The following is a 20,258-nucleotide window of genomic DNA, read 5'->3' as shown; positions in this document are numbered from 1 at the left end:
TTCTTCTCCTGCACTGAACGACTACAATGTATTACATTGTCCGCTTTCATCATCGTCAACATCATCAGTATGATCACTTAAACTGTCACTACTTTCGTTCAAGTCACTCACTGATTCTTCGGATTAACTATCTAATTTGTAGTAGTATGAAGTCCTTTTCCTTGGCTGTTTCGATTGGATTTTGTTGGTTGGGGCTTAGAAAGCTAAACATATTTTTAATTACTTGCAATGATGAAGTAAAGGCCCGTTGTGATGAAGTAGAGGCAGCTTCTAAATCGTTTTTGTGCGGAGTACTCGTAAGTACTTTTGCCCACCTTGCTTTCGACTAAGTGTGCTGCGATGATGCGTCTGTAGTTGTGGTAGCGGACTCACTACTTCAATCGGTACTGTCGTGCTGTACTCTTCACTTAACACTGTATACTACACGGCAGTTGAGACATTTGAACAAATAATTAATCTGTGAAAGTTTTATTCGAATTCGTTGATCTGCTCAGGAGTTATCGCGAGACACACAGACACACACACAAACAGATACCCACATACAGGGTGTCCATAAAGTCTGGGCAAATAGGGAATTTATTTCTATTTTTCCAGATTGAATGATGACTGACTAAAGAAGAACGAGTCGAGTTGGTACTCTTAAGTAGACGAAAAGGATGATCGTATCGCAAAAATGCGCAAGAATTTTACCTTCGACACCCTCATTGTCAACCTATTTGTTTTACTGCCGTCGGGAAATTAATCACCAAGTTTAAAGAAACAGGCAGTATGTTGGACAAATCTTTCTTCTTTGATGAACATATAACTAGTGAGACTTATCTAAACATGATGAGAGAGAAACTGATGTCTCAAATTGAGCGTTTGAGTGAGGGACTTCCAGACTGGTTTTAGCAGGATAGGGCCCCTGCCCATTTTGCTGCAGCTGTTAGAGATTGGTTGAATGACAATTTCTCTCACTGGATTGGGAGAAGAGGTCATGTGAAGTGGTCCCCTCGTTCGCCAGACCTTTCTCCACTTGTTTTCTTTTTCTGGGATATGCTGAAAGAGAAAGTTTATTCGATGAAGATTAGAAATTTAAATCGCCTGACAGAATGCATTACCAATCGGAGTGCTGAAATCGACGGCAATTCAGACCTATTCCATCGAGTTCACCTTAATCTTGCAAAGCGCATCAAATTATGCATTGAACAGCACGGAAATAATGAAGAAAATATTATTCATTAGCATTAAATTGACTAAATTGTGCTTTTCCCCATGTATCCAGACTTTATGGACACCCTGTAGACAGACAACACAAATGAGAAACGTTTCGACTAGGAGACTTTACTGATGCTCGGTCTAAAACAATGTCAGGTGTAATATAACTTACAATTTAGTTATTCTTCTTTGCTTCTAGTTCACATACGTATGAACCTATTTAGGAATGTTCCATATTAGGATCCTACTGGTATTCCATATTAGGAAAATCGCCATTTTGGATAGTTATCTTCCTACATACGCTTACGTGATTCTCTGTGTACTGAATCTTTATGCCCTTATGGTACACTATATATGTAATCTAAATATCACAAACTCAACAATAATATATGCCTCTTTGCGTTTATTCAGCAGCCTGGAAATGTACGTCCGAAAAACTCAAGTTCTTCAAAAAACTATTCTGCAACAAAAGGAAATGTTATGTTATCGTTCGGCAGCAAACTACTCATGCGCAGACGGAGGCTGACACAGTGCACAAGTTTACGTAAAGTCTATTCGGTGGCAACACATAGCAGAAAAAATAGTCTGGTATTTCATATTAGGAACGTATTCCATATATGGCGCACCCACCCTATTAGTGCCTCGGATATGGCCTACGATTGGGATCTTTCTTTAATAATAGTCGATCTCTCATCCTTCATAGCTTTGTTGTTTTATAAGGATGTAATCAAAATTCAGAAACCATCTTTTTCACAATATATTTTCTCAAAAACAGCCTAGTCCACCTAACTAGTCTACCTTGCTATTCTAGTGGCGAGCACGCGTGCCGTTGGGTCGATTCCCTGTAGAAGAGCATAGGTCACCCTACAGTGATTCAAATTTCAATTTAAACTGTAGATATTTGTCCAGTGTACACTCATGTCTAAAATGATTGTAGCATATCTATAACTGTCTACCCGTAACAATATAATCTGATAATGATTCTGCAGGCTACATTAATACTGATACTATGTGTATAATCGGAAATGTATATTTGTGGTAAGATTCATAGGAAAAGAATTATAAATACGAAAATTAGAATGAGCAAAACAAAATGTTGCTAAATGGACAAGAAAATTCTATTTTCGTTTTATTGTTATTATTTACTGCTCTTTTGACATGAAATGTGCCACATACATGTCTTTGCCGATCATACACATACTAACACTATAAGAAATAACGGGCGAATTCGTTATCACATTATATTCCTACAACAACATATTTATAGACATTCGACAATAATTTTGGACATGAGTGTACTTCATTGCTAAATATAAATTAATCATTTAATTAAGCGTCCTAACCAATTTCTCTCTCTCGTATAGATTATTCCAGTATTCTTTTCTTCTCCGTTACTTTTCCTCTACTTCCTTATTTCTCCATCTCTCCCAATACCATCATTTTACAGATCTCTAGTCGTATCACTTTTTCGTTTTGCCTTTGTTTGTTCTTCGATCAATACAATACTTCAAACACAGAATTTCTTTAAAATTCGTAACGATTTGGTCACCTATATACTGAACCATATACTCAATTTTTTTTACGAGCTTGAAATAAGCTTTCACCATAGCTTTTGTGAAATTCTTAAAGTTTACCAAAAATGTTAATATTAAACAATGGTGATATCTATGTACCATATCCCAAATAAAACAATAATCAACTCTCAAAACAAACAAAAAAGAACATGATACGCAATTTGATAGAAGTAAATCTTGAGATTTACACTACTTCGCATCAGTTTCCAGGAATACAAGTTAATCACATTGAAATATATGATTTCCTATTAGACAAAAGAGGAGGTTATCTTTTCTCGAAAAGGTAACGTGGAAGTAATGTCCGGTCTCCAAATGTTCATCTACTTCTAAAGAGCTCCAACTTGTCACGAATAATCTGTCTCTTCTCGAATCTAAGAACTCTCCTTTGGAAGCAAAAAGAAAGAAAAAAAAATCAGCAACAACGGGGTAAATAACAGGACCATTGTTACTTAAAGGAGATAGGAAGCAATTCATGAGGACATTGACAAAAATCAAACAAAATTTTGAACTTTATTCGTCATTTCAAACTTTGCATGAAGGTTCAATGAAAGTTCGATATTTCTCGCTGGTTTGTCAGATATTATGTCGTATGTTATACTATTTAACCAACGCGACGATCATTTCAGTTGTCCTATGGCTCAACTTCGACAGGGTCTGAGTTTTGAACTTTGACTGGGTAAATAGCCAAGAAGGCTTTGAACTTCGATTGGGTAAAATTGCCAAGAAGTGTTGATCCTCGTTCACTTTCTTCGGTTGCAAAAAAACAAACATGTAGTAATAATAATGAGTTTAATTAAGAATCCATTACAGTATTGTCCAGATGTATTGTGCTAAACATGTGACCATATAATGATCAGGCTAACAGATGTTTGATCAAACATCTAGCTACTCTTTCTTAACAAGAGCTTCAATAACATTTAACAGATCTTAAATAACATCATACGTAGATATGATAAGTTCAACAAACTTGGCGAGCGGTATTGTTGTCACTGAAAAATTAATCTGCTAAATTGTCTAAGAGCCTATGGTTGAATCTAATTTTGTACAAGTAAAATATTCTGCATCCATTGTTCTAATTAAACTTAAAGGAGAAATTGTCTGTAGCCAAGTTTGTCTACCGTCGAGGCCTCAGTCCTCATTAACCTACGATCCTAAATAAAAATCAGCTGACCAAACTGCACAGCCAAACAGACCAAGCCGAATTAAAATGTAATTTACGCAGATTGGTGTCTAACTAAGATCACAAAAATCGTCAAATGTGTCAATACTTTCAAGAAATTCAGACGGAGAAGATTTGATTTAAGATTTGGATTAATGATTTGAATTTAAGATTCCTCAGCAGCAGGGCTATATGATACAGGATCTACTGAAATGAAAGTTGAACCAGAATTCAGGTTTTTATCCGAGGTTAGTATTGGAGATCGAATCCTTCCACGAAAGAACACTAGGTTTCTCTTGAAGCACGGATTCGGTGTACCCCGACGCGCTTGATTATTTGTATTTATGCCCTTCGTTAATAGCGAGGCTATACAGCACGAGATGTACAGTATAAAGTGCAATCTGAACTAGTGAACTTCTACCGAGACCCAAAACCAGGATCAAGAGCGCGTTCTACGTATTAGACCAGCGATGAGGACTCACATTCACCTTTTCTGAGAACAAACACTTGCTGTCGAACTTTTTGCTGTACTACTGCATCTACTCTACCTACTGCAAGTATTCAATTTATTATTATTATTATTATTATTATTATTATTATTATTATTATTATTATTATTATTATTATTATTATTATTATTTTATAATATACGTTATTTAGTTTACATTCTACAGGACGTAAGCAGGAGATGTAAAGATTAAAATTTTCAAATTATTTAAGAGGTATTACCACGAATGTAAAATAGTTGGCAATCTTTCTGTTAAAAGGCAATGTGCCTGAAACGAGTGTTTTGTCGTGAGAAATAGAACTACTGTGTTCAAGGCGTAATGAGGCATACCTGTGGAACCAAAGGTTACTGACATGAGTGTTAAGAGCCAAAACACTTCACTTTGACATGCTTTGATTTTTTTTCTCCTTTATTTCTCTTCTCGTTTGATGAAGCTTTAAGTAAGCCTATATACTTCGTAATAAACAACAAATCTTTCCTTATGTAAAAGTTTAAATGTCGGTGTATGTGTTTCGTTGTAAAATTATGTAATTTATTTTACATAGAATTTTGCCCTATAACCTCTGTACTTCACCAGGAATGGAACTAGAAACTGCGCGCATCAATATGAATCATAACCACGCGTTTGCTGATTTTATTTCTGTCTCTAGAATTGATTTCATCATCTTGGTTCATAAATCATCATAAATAGAAAGATATTACATAAGCTCGGGAGCTTCCCTTGACGTCCCTAATACCATAGACAACTTGCAAACCGCTTGTTGTAAGCTTGCATTGCAAGTCTGTCAAGTTTGCATCCAGCTTGATTAGAAAACGTGCAAGCATGCCGCAAGTTGGATTCCAGTAACGAAGTTACATGGGGAAAACCTTGCATTCAGTGTTCCATCCAAGCTTGACGCAAACGTTTTACGCTGGCGGCATGTCAATAGCTAATGAACGGCCCATGATGCTATGACGCTTTGCGAAGGATCTAAAGCATCGCTTGCAAGTACAACTAAAGGCAGATAGCAGTGGTGGCTCGTGCTTTGAATTTTAGGTGATGCACAATACAGGGTGGCCCAAAAGTAGGTATATACCCCTGCATTGATCAAGTATAACATTCTAGTTTATGGGTTTATTTGCTTCGGCTCTTCTGAGCTTAAGATATAAGTAAAATACATTAAGAATAAATAATAAAGAAACCAAGTCTATCTGATGGATAACAATAAGAAATGATATTAAATGCAATGAGCTGATCAGTACGGTACTGTATACCTACTTTTGGACCACTCATGACCTCGTATTTTTCATTATTATTAATATTATTATAAATAATAGTAATAGAGCACAGGCTATAGGTTAGTGGCGATTCATGACCCAAAGATTTAGTAATGAGAAAAGTACTAAGTATTTCTCAATTAATAAATAGAAAATTTAGTGTAAAGAAAATAAAAATATTTACCCTACTTGTAGAGAAAATCCATTCTTCTTTCTTTGCTTCTGGCAAACTTTTCAATAACTTTGTTATTAAAGTCCTTGATTCCCATAATAAAGTCTCTTTCAATTGATAGCATTGCAAGAGCAGATAACCGTTCCTGAGACATCGAATTTCTCAGAAATGTTTTCACACGTTTCAATGTGCTAAAGCAACGTTCTGCTTCTGATGTTGTCATTGGAAATGGATAATATTTAGAAGTTTTTCACATTCACTAAACGTTGATGACAAATTATTTTCGCAAATGAAATCTAATAAACAGAGAGCACCAGACATTGCTCTGAACTCTTGCATACCGTAAATTACACCAAGTTCCGTTCGAAGTTTTTTCAGATCTAAGCAAGGATACGCGTCAATGTCGCTTGCAACTGTTCGTCAGGAAAATGTGTGTTGTACTTCAAAAAGTTGTTGGGGGTAACCAGAGAGGCTGCAGTAAGGTGTCCACTGAAGCTAAATCTGTTTTTGGCCTGGCAAACAATAACATCACACACCTCTTTCGCTTCTCTTTTCCACGCGGAAATGTATTTTCTCCTTTTCTCAGGTGGTTCACATTCAACGTCACCAATATTCTCTCGGACTTCCAATATCTTTCGCTCAAAAGACTGGAGAATCTCTCTGACGTAAACAGCATCAATGTCTCGTTTCTGCAATTGATTGTATAAGATGTCGACGTGAGGCATTATAGAATGAAAAAATGACAGCCAAAAGTTGAAACTTTCCCTTTGTAAAGTTTCAATATGACGGGATGCTTGGTCGATGGTACTATTATTCAAGTCTGTATTTTGGATTGTTTCGAAGCACCTAATCAGCTCTTCTCTATATTCATAAACAGTGTTCACACTCCGCAAATTAAAATTTCATCTCGTTGGAACAGATCGTGGCAACTGCTTTCTTACTATGTCGTCCAATATAGATGTCCGCTGTGGAGAATTTGAAAAGAAAGTACAAATACCCTGTAGATTTGCAAAGAAAATCTTGACGTTTCTATTAGTCGACGCTGCATTTAACATAATCAAATTGAGTTGATGAGCATGACAGTGAACGTAAGCAGCACTTGGATAATCTTTTTTCACAATAGCCTGTACACCACCAGAAGAACAACTCATTACTGCAGCACCGTCGTATGTTTGTGATATCAACTTCTCTTTATTATTTACCACGTGGAGACCAACTTCTTCAATAATACAAGAAGCCAAAGTTCGAGCGTCGTGTTTAGAGGGAGTGACGAAGTTCCAAAATCGTTCCACTGGTTTGCCATTGACAATGTACCTGTAGACAATCACCATTTGAAATACGTTAGCTACGTCACTTGTTTCATTTGCTATGACAGATAGAAATTCCGCCCCTCTTATTTCCTGAGCGATTTCTTCATGGCATACTTCAAGCATGCAGTGGAGAAGCTCATTTTGTATAATTTTTTAGGTACCCTTAAAAACTGTTGCGCTTTCTAAATGACTTTTGAGAGCGCTGTCAAGTTCAGCACTAAAATTAATTAATCCACGAAATACGCCTGGATTTGAAGAAGAGTCTGTTTCATCATGCCCTCTTAAAGCCAGTTTGAAGGCGCCACAAAACCGAATGCAATTGATAATTATATTGAGCACGTACCTGTTTTGCGTCACTTTTTGATTGTGGTTCTGAATGGACAGCCTTTAACCAGCATCCAGTTGAGCAGCAATATTCACATTTCCCAACAGTTAGATTAAGAACGTGTTTTATATGGGCTGACGAATTTTCATGTTTTTTTATTTTGTCGTGCAGATGCTGGATATTCACAACACCTTTTTCACTCCACGCATCTTCCCCTGCCCCGAACAACAAACACGGAAAACAAAACAAATCATTTTTAATTTCACATCCACATAACCACTTATGCTGTTCGTACAAATTTGGATTAAACTTCCTTGTAAATGTTCGTTTCGCACTTCTTATTACTTGTGTTACATTGAGAGTCGGAATCGGCCTTCCGATGTTTTTCACAAGTAGCTTTGCTTCTAAACTTCTTTTTGAAAACGGCTCATTTAACAGAGACGTTACAGAATTCATTGTTACTTCACGTATATAAGGGACAGACATAATTATGCAATCACAGCAATCATGTTCCAATGAACAACAAAGACCGGTACACGCACACACACACACATACACAAACACACAACACTACGAACAGATTCGACAATTCGATCTCACTAGCAGCTTCGTGAACATATTCCCGTCCGACTCTAAATAAAAGATTTTTTCCAGTGTGATTTATTTTGCGTTAAAAGAAACCATCGAAATACTCCCCCTCAAAGACCTTTTAGTAAGAGGGGTGTTAGCCCTTATTTAAGCAGCCAAAGGCGTGGGTGCTAGTAGGCGGAAGGGGGAAGTAAAAAAGGACAAGGATTTCGTTCCGTATGTTCTACATTGTTTCTGCGAGGACATCGGTTAGTTGAGGACTTGCAGTCCGCTTTAAAATCTCATCCCCTCCTCCAATTAATGCTCTTTTTTTGCTCTAAAAAAAAATCTGTCTATGCTGCCAAATTTTTAGTCATTCAGATACAAGTGTATTAAATATTGACACTCACGATCTATCTTCACTCTTCACGGGGTCGCCTTTACTGTCTTCATAGCTGCCTTTATCTTACTTGGTTGACAGAACCAATAGTTATGAGCACTTGGCAATCTCGCATTTAGGCAAGGCACAAGTTTTTTCTTTTTTTTTTTCCTCTATGCGACTTGGAGGAGCGAACTATTCCCCTTCAGGCGAGAACCGTGTCAACCAATATTGCAGGGGAAGGGATGGTGGAGAATTTCCCGTTCCAAAGCGTTTCGTTTTGGAAAACTTGTGTTTGTTGGTAGAATTGTTTGTAAACGATCTGCAAACATAGTAGATCCTTATGAGGCACTATAAGAATCCTTGCACCTCTCAACCCCCGCAGTAGCCAAGCTGGGGAGCTTGTCAAACTCGCAAGCAGAAAGCTATTAGCCAACCCCATTTGAAACGCACTTCTTTAAGGAAAGATTATGTTGACAATCAAACGAAATGTGATTTAGCACAAATAAAAATTGAAAATATTGGAAGGAGGTTTGTACAAACATGCAAACATTAAGAGAAACCGCCGCTGGCAGATAGTATCAAAGTACGCGTTGAAAGTGCAAGCGTAGAAAGCCAAATGCCAAGAACGCGCCAACTGACCGAAAGCTTTCAGGCTTGGGATCCTTCTACTCATTATTCCCGCTGATACTAGTGATCATGTAACATCATAAAATATACTTACATATAGGAGTAATTATAGCAAATTTTGGATCATATATATATAAAAAATGATACACATTCTGAACTGTCAAAAATTTTATTAGTCAAACTGAATGTTTCTAATGGTGTTTAATGTAAATGTTCAAAATGGTTATCCTCAGCATCGAAACATTTCTGAGTGAGTCACAACTTCCTCCATATTTCGCACTAAAGTGTCCAATAGGATTTCTACGTACACCGTTTGAATCTCACCCCCAAAGTGTGTACAGGTTACGTGGTTTACGATGGTACACGTCATCTTTCACTATGTCCATAAGAAAAAATCGAGTGGAGTAAGGTCTGGAGAGCGTGCAGGAAATTCGATTGGTTCCCTAGTCTACCAATCGGGCACGCATTGAAAGTGCATCTACTACCAATGTAGTAGTGCATCTACGAATGTATCTACTGGTTTGATACATTTTGATCCAGGTATGCTTGCATATCCCTATGATAGTGGGTCAGTTCGTCATCTTGTTGGCAATAAAACCTGTTATTACCGCATATTGCACGAGTGGCAGGAAAAATGAAATCAGAAAACAACGTTAGATACTTTTCTTCAGTTATAGTACTGCTAAAACGGAAAAGTCCAATTAGTCCTCTAAGAGAAAAACCACATCACACATTTGCGCCAAATTCAAAGCCTTTTCAACAGTAATGCGGGAATTATTTTTAGCCCAGTATACACAGTTATGCCTATTGGCAGCTCCATCAGACTCGCACCCAGAAATTTTTGTTGGGGGTCCAAGCTTTGAGAGGGGGAGGGTCCAATACTATAAGTCACTACGTCTGTGTAGTATTGAACGGGTATTATTCGGTACCCGAAAAGGCTATAAGTAGTTGTAAAATACTTTCATCCATATTTTCAGAAAAAAATGAAGAACTAGATTGTTCGTATAAGAGAAAGAGTACAATTGCAGTGTAGGAGCAAATTTTCATGCTACATAAATCATTTCCCTTTTAATCAAATATAGTTTTATTGAGAAAGTGTATGAATGTATGTTAGGAAGTTTTGGGGAGGGGCCCAAACCCTATGGGTCCTCCTAATTGTGCTTCATACAACCAATGTTACCCATAAATTTCGGTTCACGTGTAACCACCTCCTGAACCTATTCACAAAATTATGTCCTGCGATCTGTGTCGTCGTCACTTAGCTATTGCACCTGCCATGGAATATACACTCGCAACTTACCTGCGTACGGTAGCACACTAATAACACTTACACTGCTCATACGTGACTCTTGCCTTGACGATTTTTGTGGTGAACGCTGAAACAGTTGCAACATTGCAACCGAAGATTCCGTTCTTGTAACCACACGAAATGCTCTGATCGGTCTTTCTGTACATTACGTACTGTTCCATGAATCTCCAATTTGTCTCATAAACGTGTAATTGTTACCATTAAAAGTGGATCAGTCCCATACTCACATCTCCATTGTTCCTGAACCGCAATAACATTCTTAAACTCCAATATTACTTAACAACCACCTTCCGTTCTTCAAACCTCAAACCCTGTCCTTCACGTTGATGCTACTCTCTTACCACGGAGGTGCACAGCTAGTCAGACGATTCTGCTGCCATCTATTGAGAAAATATAACATTATTTTATCCCAAAAATTACACTTCGTTTTCGAAACTAAATTTCTGGTGACAATTCGAAGGGTGAATACATTTTTAACGCACACAATACGCACATATTTATATATAATGATTAATTGTCTTGTCTTTGCAAAACCTGGATGAAAAGATAGCTCTGAGAGTACTTATTAACTACCGGGATAAAGGATTAGAATCAAAAACTACTATTGATGAAATTTGTGCTGTGGTAGGTCCAGATTCCTTACTTCCATTAAAAGAATAGTCCAAGGTTTCTAAACCCCGAGGTGTTAATCTTCAAGATCAACCACGTTCAGAAAGGCATCCAAGCTGTATGAGACATGAACCTATAGTTTAAGGTGGAATCCTAACCACTGTAAACGTGTTCAAATTTGAAAGTTCTCTTACCGGGAATCGAACCCTGGATTTCGTACATCGAAGGTCGCGCACTAACTATTGGATCAGTTGGAGGGCTCTATAAGATCCGTGACTGTAGATCCGTATCAAATATACCGAGCCATGGAAGCAAATCTCCAAACAAGCACGCGCAGAGTATCAACCGAAGTGATTACTTCTAATCCCGCTGTGCATCGAAAGCTCGTCGACCTCGGGAAGACCAAAAGTAACTGTCGAATTGTATGCCTTCAGCTGGTATTTCTACCACTTCCGGTTTTAGTAGAGTTTAGAGTGAATATGGAACACATTCTTTGGACGCTTAATTGGAAAATTCTTACGTTAGGATCTTACAGAAATTCGCGTCTCTCTATCTAGTACCGTTTTTACTCTCTAGCGGTTAACCTTAAAACCGGAATTTGCTGAATTTTTGACACTTCCGGTTTGAATAGAGAATTAAGAAAGAAAATGGCACTAATCTTAGAACGCTAAGTTGATTTAAAAAAAACAAACTTCTCGATATCTCTTATAGTTTTTGCTCTTTGTAGATCAATATTGAAACATTGTATTATAACTGATTTTTACCACTTCTGGTTTTAGTACAAAGATTGGATTGGAGATGGAATATATTCTTGGGACATTTAATTGATTGCACAAAACTGCTTCTCGCTTTTACTGTTTTAGCTCTTTAGTGATCAACTTTAAAACCGAAAAGGGTTTATTTCTGGTACTTTCGGTTTGAATATCATCTCCATGAACGAACTCCCTAACTTTTGACCTACATTCTGGCCAAAATTGATGCATAAAGCAATTCTTAATTTATTTATTTTTATTTTTTTTTGTCTCCCAGACAGACAGACTTACAGGGTAAATATGTATATATAAAAAAAAGTTTTTGGTAAACTAAGTTCCTTAAAAAGTAGGAATTGAATAACATATTATTATTACTCAAAAATTAAAATAACAAATATTTAATCCAAAATGAAACAAGCATCGATTTTAGTGGGAACTATGAAGTTTGTCCCAATTTTCCAAAGAGTTTGAAAGTCTAATTTCCACTTCTAATGTAATCCTAAAGGAAATGGGGGACAACACTGAATCATACACTTGTAATCGCGTGCCGTCGTTTGACTATATCTGATCTAGATTGATATCTTGCGGCGGAACAAAAAGCAGGTCAGTTAAGATGGGGCACGAGATTCAACTATAGCAGCCGCAGTGGTGGCTATTGAAGGAAGTCATGACGGTAAACATCTAAACTAATTCTGAAGCTCTATGAAGTTTTCTTTTAGCTTGCAGGGATAAAATTTTTATTTTACCCATGTGACTTCTCTCAAGAGCCGCCACTGAGGAAACTGCAGCAGTGGAGTTACGTACTAGTAAGAACAGTTATAACAGTCGGCGACATGAGAGTCAATGATGTTATAAAATAGAGGCTTTGCTATACACAACAAAATCTTGAAGCTTTACGTCATAGTTTCGCCACCATCACTCTGTCCACTCCGCCGAATAAGATCGCATGTTTTGAGCCAACATAAGTAGCGGGGGATACGGACAAAATCTCGCGGACGAAACATCGCCGCCCAAAATCTCGCCGGCCAAAACCTCGCGTAGCCAAAACCTCGCCGCCCAAAATCTCGCGTGGCCAAAACCTCGCTGCCCAAAATCTCGCGTGACCAAAACCTCGCCGCCCAAAACCTCGCGGGACAAAATCTCGCCGGGCCAAAACCTCGCGTTGCCAAAACCTCGCCGCCCAAAATCTCGCCGGGCCAAAACCTCGCCACCCAAAACATCGCATGGCCAAAATATATATCTCCCACTCCCCCTCCCTTTTGTTGTGCCAACAAAGTGAAATTATAAAAGACATCCTAGGCTCGAACCTCATCTATGTTGAAAATTTGATTGAGATCGGTAGGATGACTCAAGAGGTATAATGTAACAAACATAGTCATTTAATTTATATATATATATATATATATATATATATATATATATAGATTTCCAAAGCATGCATTAGAATTTTTCTTGTCATTATTTTAATGTAATTATGTGTTATTACTAAATATATACATATAGTGATATGTAGAACATTCTACATTTAAGAAATCGTCGTGAAGAGGTTTTATCCTGACGACATTTCCTCCCAGGCGACACTACGTCTCGCTTAATTTAGACCAGGCGAGATTCTGTGTCGCGAGATCATTACAACGAGGTTTTGGTCAGGCGAGATTTTGGGTATGACGATATTTTCGGGCGCGTGGCAAGGCGAGATTTTGGCCCGCGAGGTTTTGGGTGGCGAGGTTTTGGCCAGGCGAGGTTTCGGCCCGGCGAGACTTTGAGCCGCGAGGTTTTGGGAGGCGAGGTTTTGGCCAGGCGGGGTTTTGGCCAGGCGAGATTTTGTCCCGCGAGGTTTTGGGCGGCGAAATTTTGGCCAGGCGAGGTTTCGGCCCGGCGAGATTTTGGGCCGCGAGGTTTTGGGAGGCGAGGTTTTGGCCAGGCGAGGTTTTGGTCCGCGAGGTTCTGGCCGCGAGGTTTTGTACCTAAACCAAATAGCGGAAATGAAAGTAGCCAATCAGACGATGGCGAAAACGAGAGTAGCCAATCAGACCGATACTCGGTTGTTTTTTTAGATTCATTGAGTTAATAGAATAAAGATGCATATGGGCAGATCCTCTATTTTATAACATCCTTGGAAAGGGTTATCACTTTCAAAATAGGAATTAATTATTATTCCTTAATTGTATGTGTAGATATTGTTAATTGTATCAGGGTCTTTCGATGTCTATTATGAAATATTTTATCCAAGGGTCTAGTGTTTTCAGAGTTGTAGAGCAACATGTAAAAACATTTTTTTTTATTATTATTATTCCATGACCAATCATATTTTCATTTCTTAAAGGTGGCAGTGCTGTCGTGAAAACAACGGCCAATGGGAATGTTGGAAGTGGAACCACCACAAGTGGTGTCAGTACATCTGCCACCAACAGCACTACTTCTGTCAATACCATCACCAGCACGGAAACCACCACCACGGTCACCACAAATGGGGTGAAACATGCGAGAGGTGAGTTGTCTCTTTGTATGAGTATATGTGACTGTTCACTCTAAAAGAAAAGTAGTTTTTTTTTTTAAATTTATGATGCGGTACTTCTTTTATTCACGTGACTCCCCAGTTTGCTTCACGACGCTTGATAGACGCCTAAAATTGGAATGCACCGGCTGAGGATTGTAATTATGTTTATTCTGTCGGAAGAAATCGACAATTTCGCAGAAAATTAAAGTAAGCTACTTTGGGAAGACATAAAGTAATACAAAATGAAGGCAAGTGTTTTATTTTTTTTAATATATTTTATTTATTTATTACTGCAAGAAAGCCAGAACCAATTAATTACATTCAACCTTCTCCAATATGGAAATTTTGCGCTTCCTTCAACAGAATTTTAAAATATATGATTAATTCAATTGTTTATATATTTGGCTCAGCAAATCGATTCAAAAAGAAAATTATTAAATATATATAAATGCATATAATGAGTCAAGACAGTGTAATTGGGTACACTGTACAATACCTTTCAATAAATAAATAAATAAATAAATAAATAAAACGAGTGGAAAAGTATTTATTTGACAAGGATTTAGTAGGGTGGGGAAGGCTACTTGAACATGCTCTAACTTTTAGCATGCTTATCTCTAGAGAAAGACTAGCTGCGACAGCAGATACGTAAGCAGCAGCGGCGGATCCATGGGGGCGATCACCACGATCGCTTCCCCTCCTAGAAGAGGAAACTTTCTTATTTTATATATAAATAAGACCCATCCCAGAGAGGAGCTCTTAAGTAGCAGTATTACAACCCCCCCCCCCCAAGAAGTCCGTCCTGGATCCGCCCTGGTAAGCAGACACCAAATTATAATGGTAGGATTGCCATATTGTGGTCTGAAGAAGAAATTAACGAAAACCTATTTGTTCAAATGAGTGAGTGATACTTATTTCTAAAGAAGTGAGGAGTTTGTATGGCCACAGAACTTAAAAGTGGTCGTAAACCTGAACGTTTCACGGAACGCACTTAAGAAGTGCTGAGAGCTTGAAATATGAAGCTAATGTTTACTCAGGAGGGAAATCTGATTCATTTTGAAATGTTTTACTGGATTTGTACGAAACCGACGAAGGATAAAAGTGCCTTTGCATTACAAACAAGGGCGCCCATGTTGTGGTTTCCAAGGGGGGCAAGTATAAGCGATGTTTCAAATATAGTTTCAAATTTTGCGTAACTAATGTAAAAATTCTATTGGGTTTTCGATATTCTGAAGTACAATTTCATCTAAGGGGGGCGAGCGCCCCACCTTGCCCCCCTTTATGGGCGACGTTGATTACAAACGATATAAAAATCATTGGATACCAGGGACGTAGTTTTTATAAACAGAATTGTCTCAAAATATTGTATTTCTGTGTAACAAGGTTATTAAATTAAATGGGTAGGTTATTAAATTACATGGTTTTCCGTAAGATTGAAAAAAAAAAGTATTGGGCACTCCATTACACCACATTGGTAAAGAGGTTGATTAGATAACAAATGGTGGTACCAGTAATAAAAAGGTATGTCTGTTACTAGCTTCGACATTTGAATGTTGATCGGAAACCAAAAAGGGAAATCAGGATGAATGATCGAGAGGAAGTCCACAGTGGTAATTTGTGCATTTGTGTATGTGTGCGCTGCTCTTTTGTATGAAGCGACGTGTGACCTAGATAAATCGCGAAGATTGACAACGTCATTGTTGTGTCGGGCAAGCAACAGCGCCTTTTTTTCTTCCTCCCCGGTAAATACGTATATTGGGATTCGACTTTTGGTTTTCGCTTGGGCGTTGCTTTAGTCGTCAGCCAGTCATTTCCGTTCCACCATCAAACCACCGCCTCCTCCTTCTTCTTGGATCCATTGAAGAAGAAGTAGTGAGGTGACCTCGACTTTTTACCAAGGAAAGAAGACAGTTGCCTTTCTTCGTTTCTGAAGATCTGACAACACGGAAACTGTCCTTTCCATTCTGCTGTTGGTGAATGGACAATTGGACACACTCCGACTTCCGTGACACTTCCGAAGGAAGATAGTGAATCAGGAGGACTGTGAATTCAAGAGAACTATCCCTTTTAGATCAAAAGTTTTGGCAACAGAAATCTGCTCCTTCTAGTTAATTACTTTGGACATTGGTGCTTTGAGGAATCTTGAAAAAGACAATGTGCACACTATTTTATTTTGATAGCTTTGATTCTGGACTCCAGTTTTCAGTAGTTTAATCCTACTGACATCAACTATAAAACTTTAAAAGAAAGTGATTTCCAGGATTACCAATGGAATTTCCGTTCTTAGAACACTGATTATTGGAACAAGTAACTTAAACCTCTAGCAAAGACTCATTTCGTAAACTGAAACAAATACTATCTCATTGTACGCCAAGATCCATAATCGAATTAATCCAAAGTTTTAGTGGACTGTTCAACTTCGTGTGTGATACCTGAATTTAGTCATCCACGGTTCATTGATCACGCCCCCAAAGTGAAGTTTCTGCCGTGTTCTATTTGTGGGGGCGCTAGTTCCCCATCGAAAGTGAAGTCACATGCATCAGAAAATGGCACCAATGGTAGTACCTTTCTATATACTGCATTGTCATCGTTTCGGAAACCACAGAAAATTCAGCAGCAACAGCAAAAGAAAACGAAGACGAAAACTGGAAAGAAAAAGAAACAATGGCCCATCTACTATCCAGGTGAGTATTTTTGGGTTTGTTTTTCCAGTTGTTTGGATCAATGGCTGGGTTAGTGGGAATCATTATTACAGGAATAGAAAGGCGAAGAAGATTGTAAGCTTTTATAATGGGTGGATTCTGATGAGGGGCGTGTACTAGATTGATAGCTTGAGTGTTATTACTTCCGGAGATGGACTCCTCTTCGCCACTTTACCATCGATTGCTATCCGACCTGAAAAACCTCGCCTGTTTCCCATCACGGATCCGCTTTTGTATGCATTGACAATGACGTCACAACACAGAACAAATGAAGTGTTATTTCCTCCGGTTTTTCTATACACTGTTTCTCTCTCTAACGTGTATTATTCTTTCCTTTCGCTCCGTTTTGTGTGTGTTTATTCGTTACTGTTGTTATAATAGGAAGGTGCATATCCTTCTCTTTCCCCTCCTGTTTTCATTGTTGTGTGCATTGTGTATTTCATGATGGTTCCTGAAGGGTTATCTACCCATAAGCCCTGCTAGGTTATTGTTGGATCATCACAGTGTGGTAAGCTAATTCCGTTATAGTAGTTGTAAGTTTTATTACCAATTCGCTAGGGTGTTTAACAAATTTATATCAATTTTGTTTATTCTTTGGGTGTTCATTTATGCTACTCATCGTAAAAGGGCGTAACCACATTTTAGGCACTTCCTTGGCGACAGTAAGATGTTTACTTTGTAATCAAGTCGTTTCTTATTTCATCAGTATTTGGCGATGGTTTATTATCATTTTTTTTTTTTTTAATTTCAAGAACAGAAGATTGGCCAGCATACGAGACGAGACAAAAGTCTTCTAATAGAAATAGATACACACTCTGAAGCGAGACATCACTTTCACGACGAGACCGCCTCAGTCTTTGTATGTCGTGGATAACGTATGGGCTGTTGCTTATGCGAAAGACAAGGAAGCATTTTTACACCACACTACACAATTCTTTACGAGTTGGCAAATTCGAATTGCTTCAGCCTATTACATAAACATGTACTATCTAGTATAGTACTATCTAGTGTAATTCTAGTATAATTCTACATAAAAACTAAATTTGTAACAATGGTTTGTGACATAAAATTGTAGCGTTGCATACTAAATTTGAAGTAATTGCTAGGGTTGCAAATAAGGTGAGATGGGACAGATCTCTTGTAATGGAAACAAATTCACTTCCAAAGACGAGATCTCACTTTAATAATTCCTTTTCACGATCACTTTCAGGACATTTTTTTTTTTTTCGCGACGAGACAGCTTTAACGATTCCCTCGAGTGCAGGGCCGCGGTGGCACAGTGGTAGAGCGCTCACCTATGGTGCATGGAGTCCTTGGTTCAATCACAGCTCGCGTCAAGTGTACTTTTTGGTGGACCAACACCGTGTGCGTGGGTTTTCTCGGGACCTTTCTCGTTTCCTCCCACTTTCTTCATTCCATTATTGTGTTTATTTTTCATCATCACCTCTGTTAGTCTAGGCGGCATAACCGTGAGACGTAAAGCTGAAAGATTTCGTTTGATTTTTCTCGTACGAAACTTTAATAACAGAGCTAATATTGCAAAATGTAGATTCCTTATTGACAATATTGTAATTTTGTATTTTTAGAACTTTACATATATGGTGCGAGAGATCTGGATTCGATTCCCGGTGGAAACTCATTTGGTTTGGATCCCATGTAAACCGTATGTCCGCGTCTCAGGTAGAGTTGGTGCTGAAACGAGACACGAAACTCTCCAACCAATTCTACAGACATATTTGATACTTCTCTAAATCACTAGTTTTTCTGTTCGCGATAGCCAATTTATCAATTACTTCTTCCTGATTTTCTTCTGTCTTCTAGAACTATTAATACCATGCCATTTTCATTAACTTTAAAAGTATTAGTAAGTTGGCTAAATTTCCAAATACTTGGATCTTAAAATTTTAGCTTCGCCCCCTGCCTATTAACGCAGTGCTTATTCCGTATCTTCAAGTAAGCTGCGTTGTACACAATTTTCTAATGGTTGGCGACATCTCGTTGACATTAGAAAGCTGAGTCAACATGATAATAGCTAATTAAATCATAGTTAAGATCGGTAAGAGGTTTAATAAACTCTGTTAGTACTCATGTTAACTATTTTATTTTTAAATCTATTTTATAGTTTTTGCTTACCATTCAAAATAGGGAAACACTATAAAAGGATGATAGCTTGATTAAATAAAGATTCCTAGGAGCTCACTCTCATCAGCTGGCATAGCCAAGTAGTCCAACAAAATTAGCTGGCCTTCGAATCCCCTTTGGGACACAGTTGTTATATATTGCCACTTCACTTCTAATTTATGTCTCAGGAGTCATTTCTCACCGTCTTCTGTAAAATCTGAAGCTGAATTACGAAACGTAAATCTGAAAAATAAATAAAAATGAATTCTGTAATCAATCCATAATGGCTTAGTAACTAGTATGTCGCGACGTCAAAGCTGATTACTTTACGTTTGTTTGATGTGATTTGCATGGATAGTCTCGGTACACTTTAAGTTACTCTAAGGACTCAATGAAGGTATGATGAGTTAATGCTAGCATACTCATATCTAATAAAAAGGGTAGAAGAAGAGAGGCTACAAGAACTTGTAGTTGACAATAGGGCTGTCCACGAGATGAGACATAGACACATTCTCCGACACGAGATCATCACTTCCACAACATCTTTCCAAGAGAAAACAACTTCAGTTCTTTTCTCGTAGGCAATCTTAATTTGAATATGGTGTTTGGATGATTTCTCCAAACTTTTTTCCCATTCATTATTACTACATCATAATTTTGTAGCATTTAAAATCTCTCTATTTTCTTTAACTTTCAGGGACAAGCATATATTTTATTTTATTTTATTTTATTTTATTTGAGTTTCCTTTGTCATCTCTATTTCTAACAATACTTGTATTAGATAACGGGTGGCATAAACTTCGATTTAAGGTACCACCTCTCCATTCAAATAATGCTGTCACTTCATATGAAAGTACATAAAGTTACAGTGCATCAAAATATAGTCTACTACGTACTTATGGGCAACCTTGACGTATTCAATGATTAAAAAATATGTTACTAAAAATCCTAGCGTTCTGATTTCAGAGTCGTCAGAATTTTCACAATTGTTTGTGCAAGTGTGACCTTCGTGTATGGCTTTGTGTGTTGTGTCATTGTATAATTTGATGCGCATGGCGGCTTTCAAGAGGAAAAGGACAGTTTTCATTCACTGCTTTCGGTTTGTTATGAAATAAGACTTAGCTTAATTCTGTTGTTATAAAACCTTTTTATAATATACACCTAACGTACAACGAGTAATATTACTA

General features: G+C 37.8%; 1 protein-coding gene across 15 annotated transcripts in view; it reads left to right on the top strand.

The window, feature by feature from the left end:
- LOC145694314 (uncharacterized) overlaps positions 1-20,258 on the top strand; it is a 671,298-nt gene that overhangs the window by 445,775 nt on the left and 205,265 nt on the right. For all 15 annotated transcript variants that reach the window (XM_081770435.1, XM_081770407.1, XM_081770451.1 and 12 more), the window contains one exon: positions 14,075-14,239. In XM_081770435.1, the coding sequence (XP_081626561.1) occupies positions 14,075-14,239 (165 nt within the window). The remainder of the gene's footprint in view (positions 1-14,074; positions 14,240-20,258) is intronic.

This window comes from Thermobia domestica, chromosome 1 (genome assembly GCF_964235325.1).
Source record: "Thermobia domestica chromosome 1, izTheDome1.hap1.1, whole genome shotgun sequence".
Taxonomy (NCBI): Eukaryota; Metazoa; Arthropoda; class Insecta; order Zygentoma; family Lepismatidae; genus Thermobia; species Thermobia domestica.
Note: the sequence above shows the minus strand (reverse complement) of the source record. Positions and strands in the feature narration are given on the sequence as shown.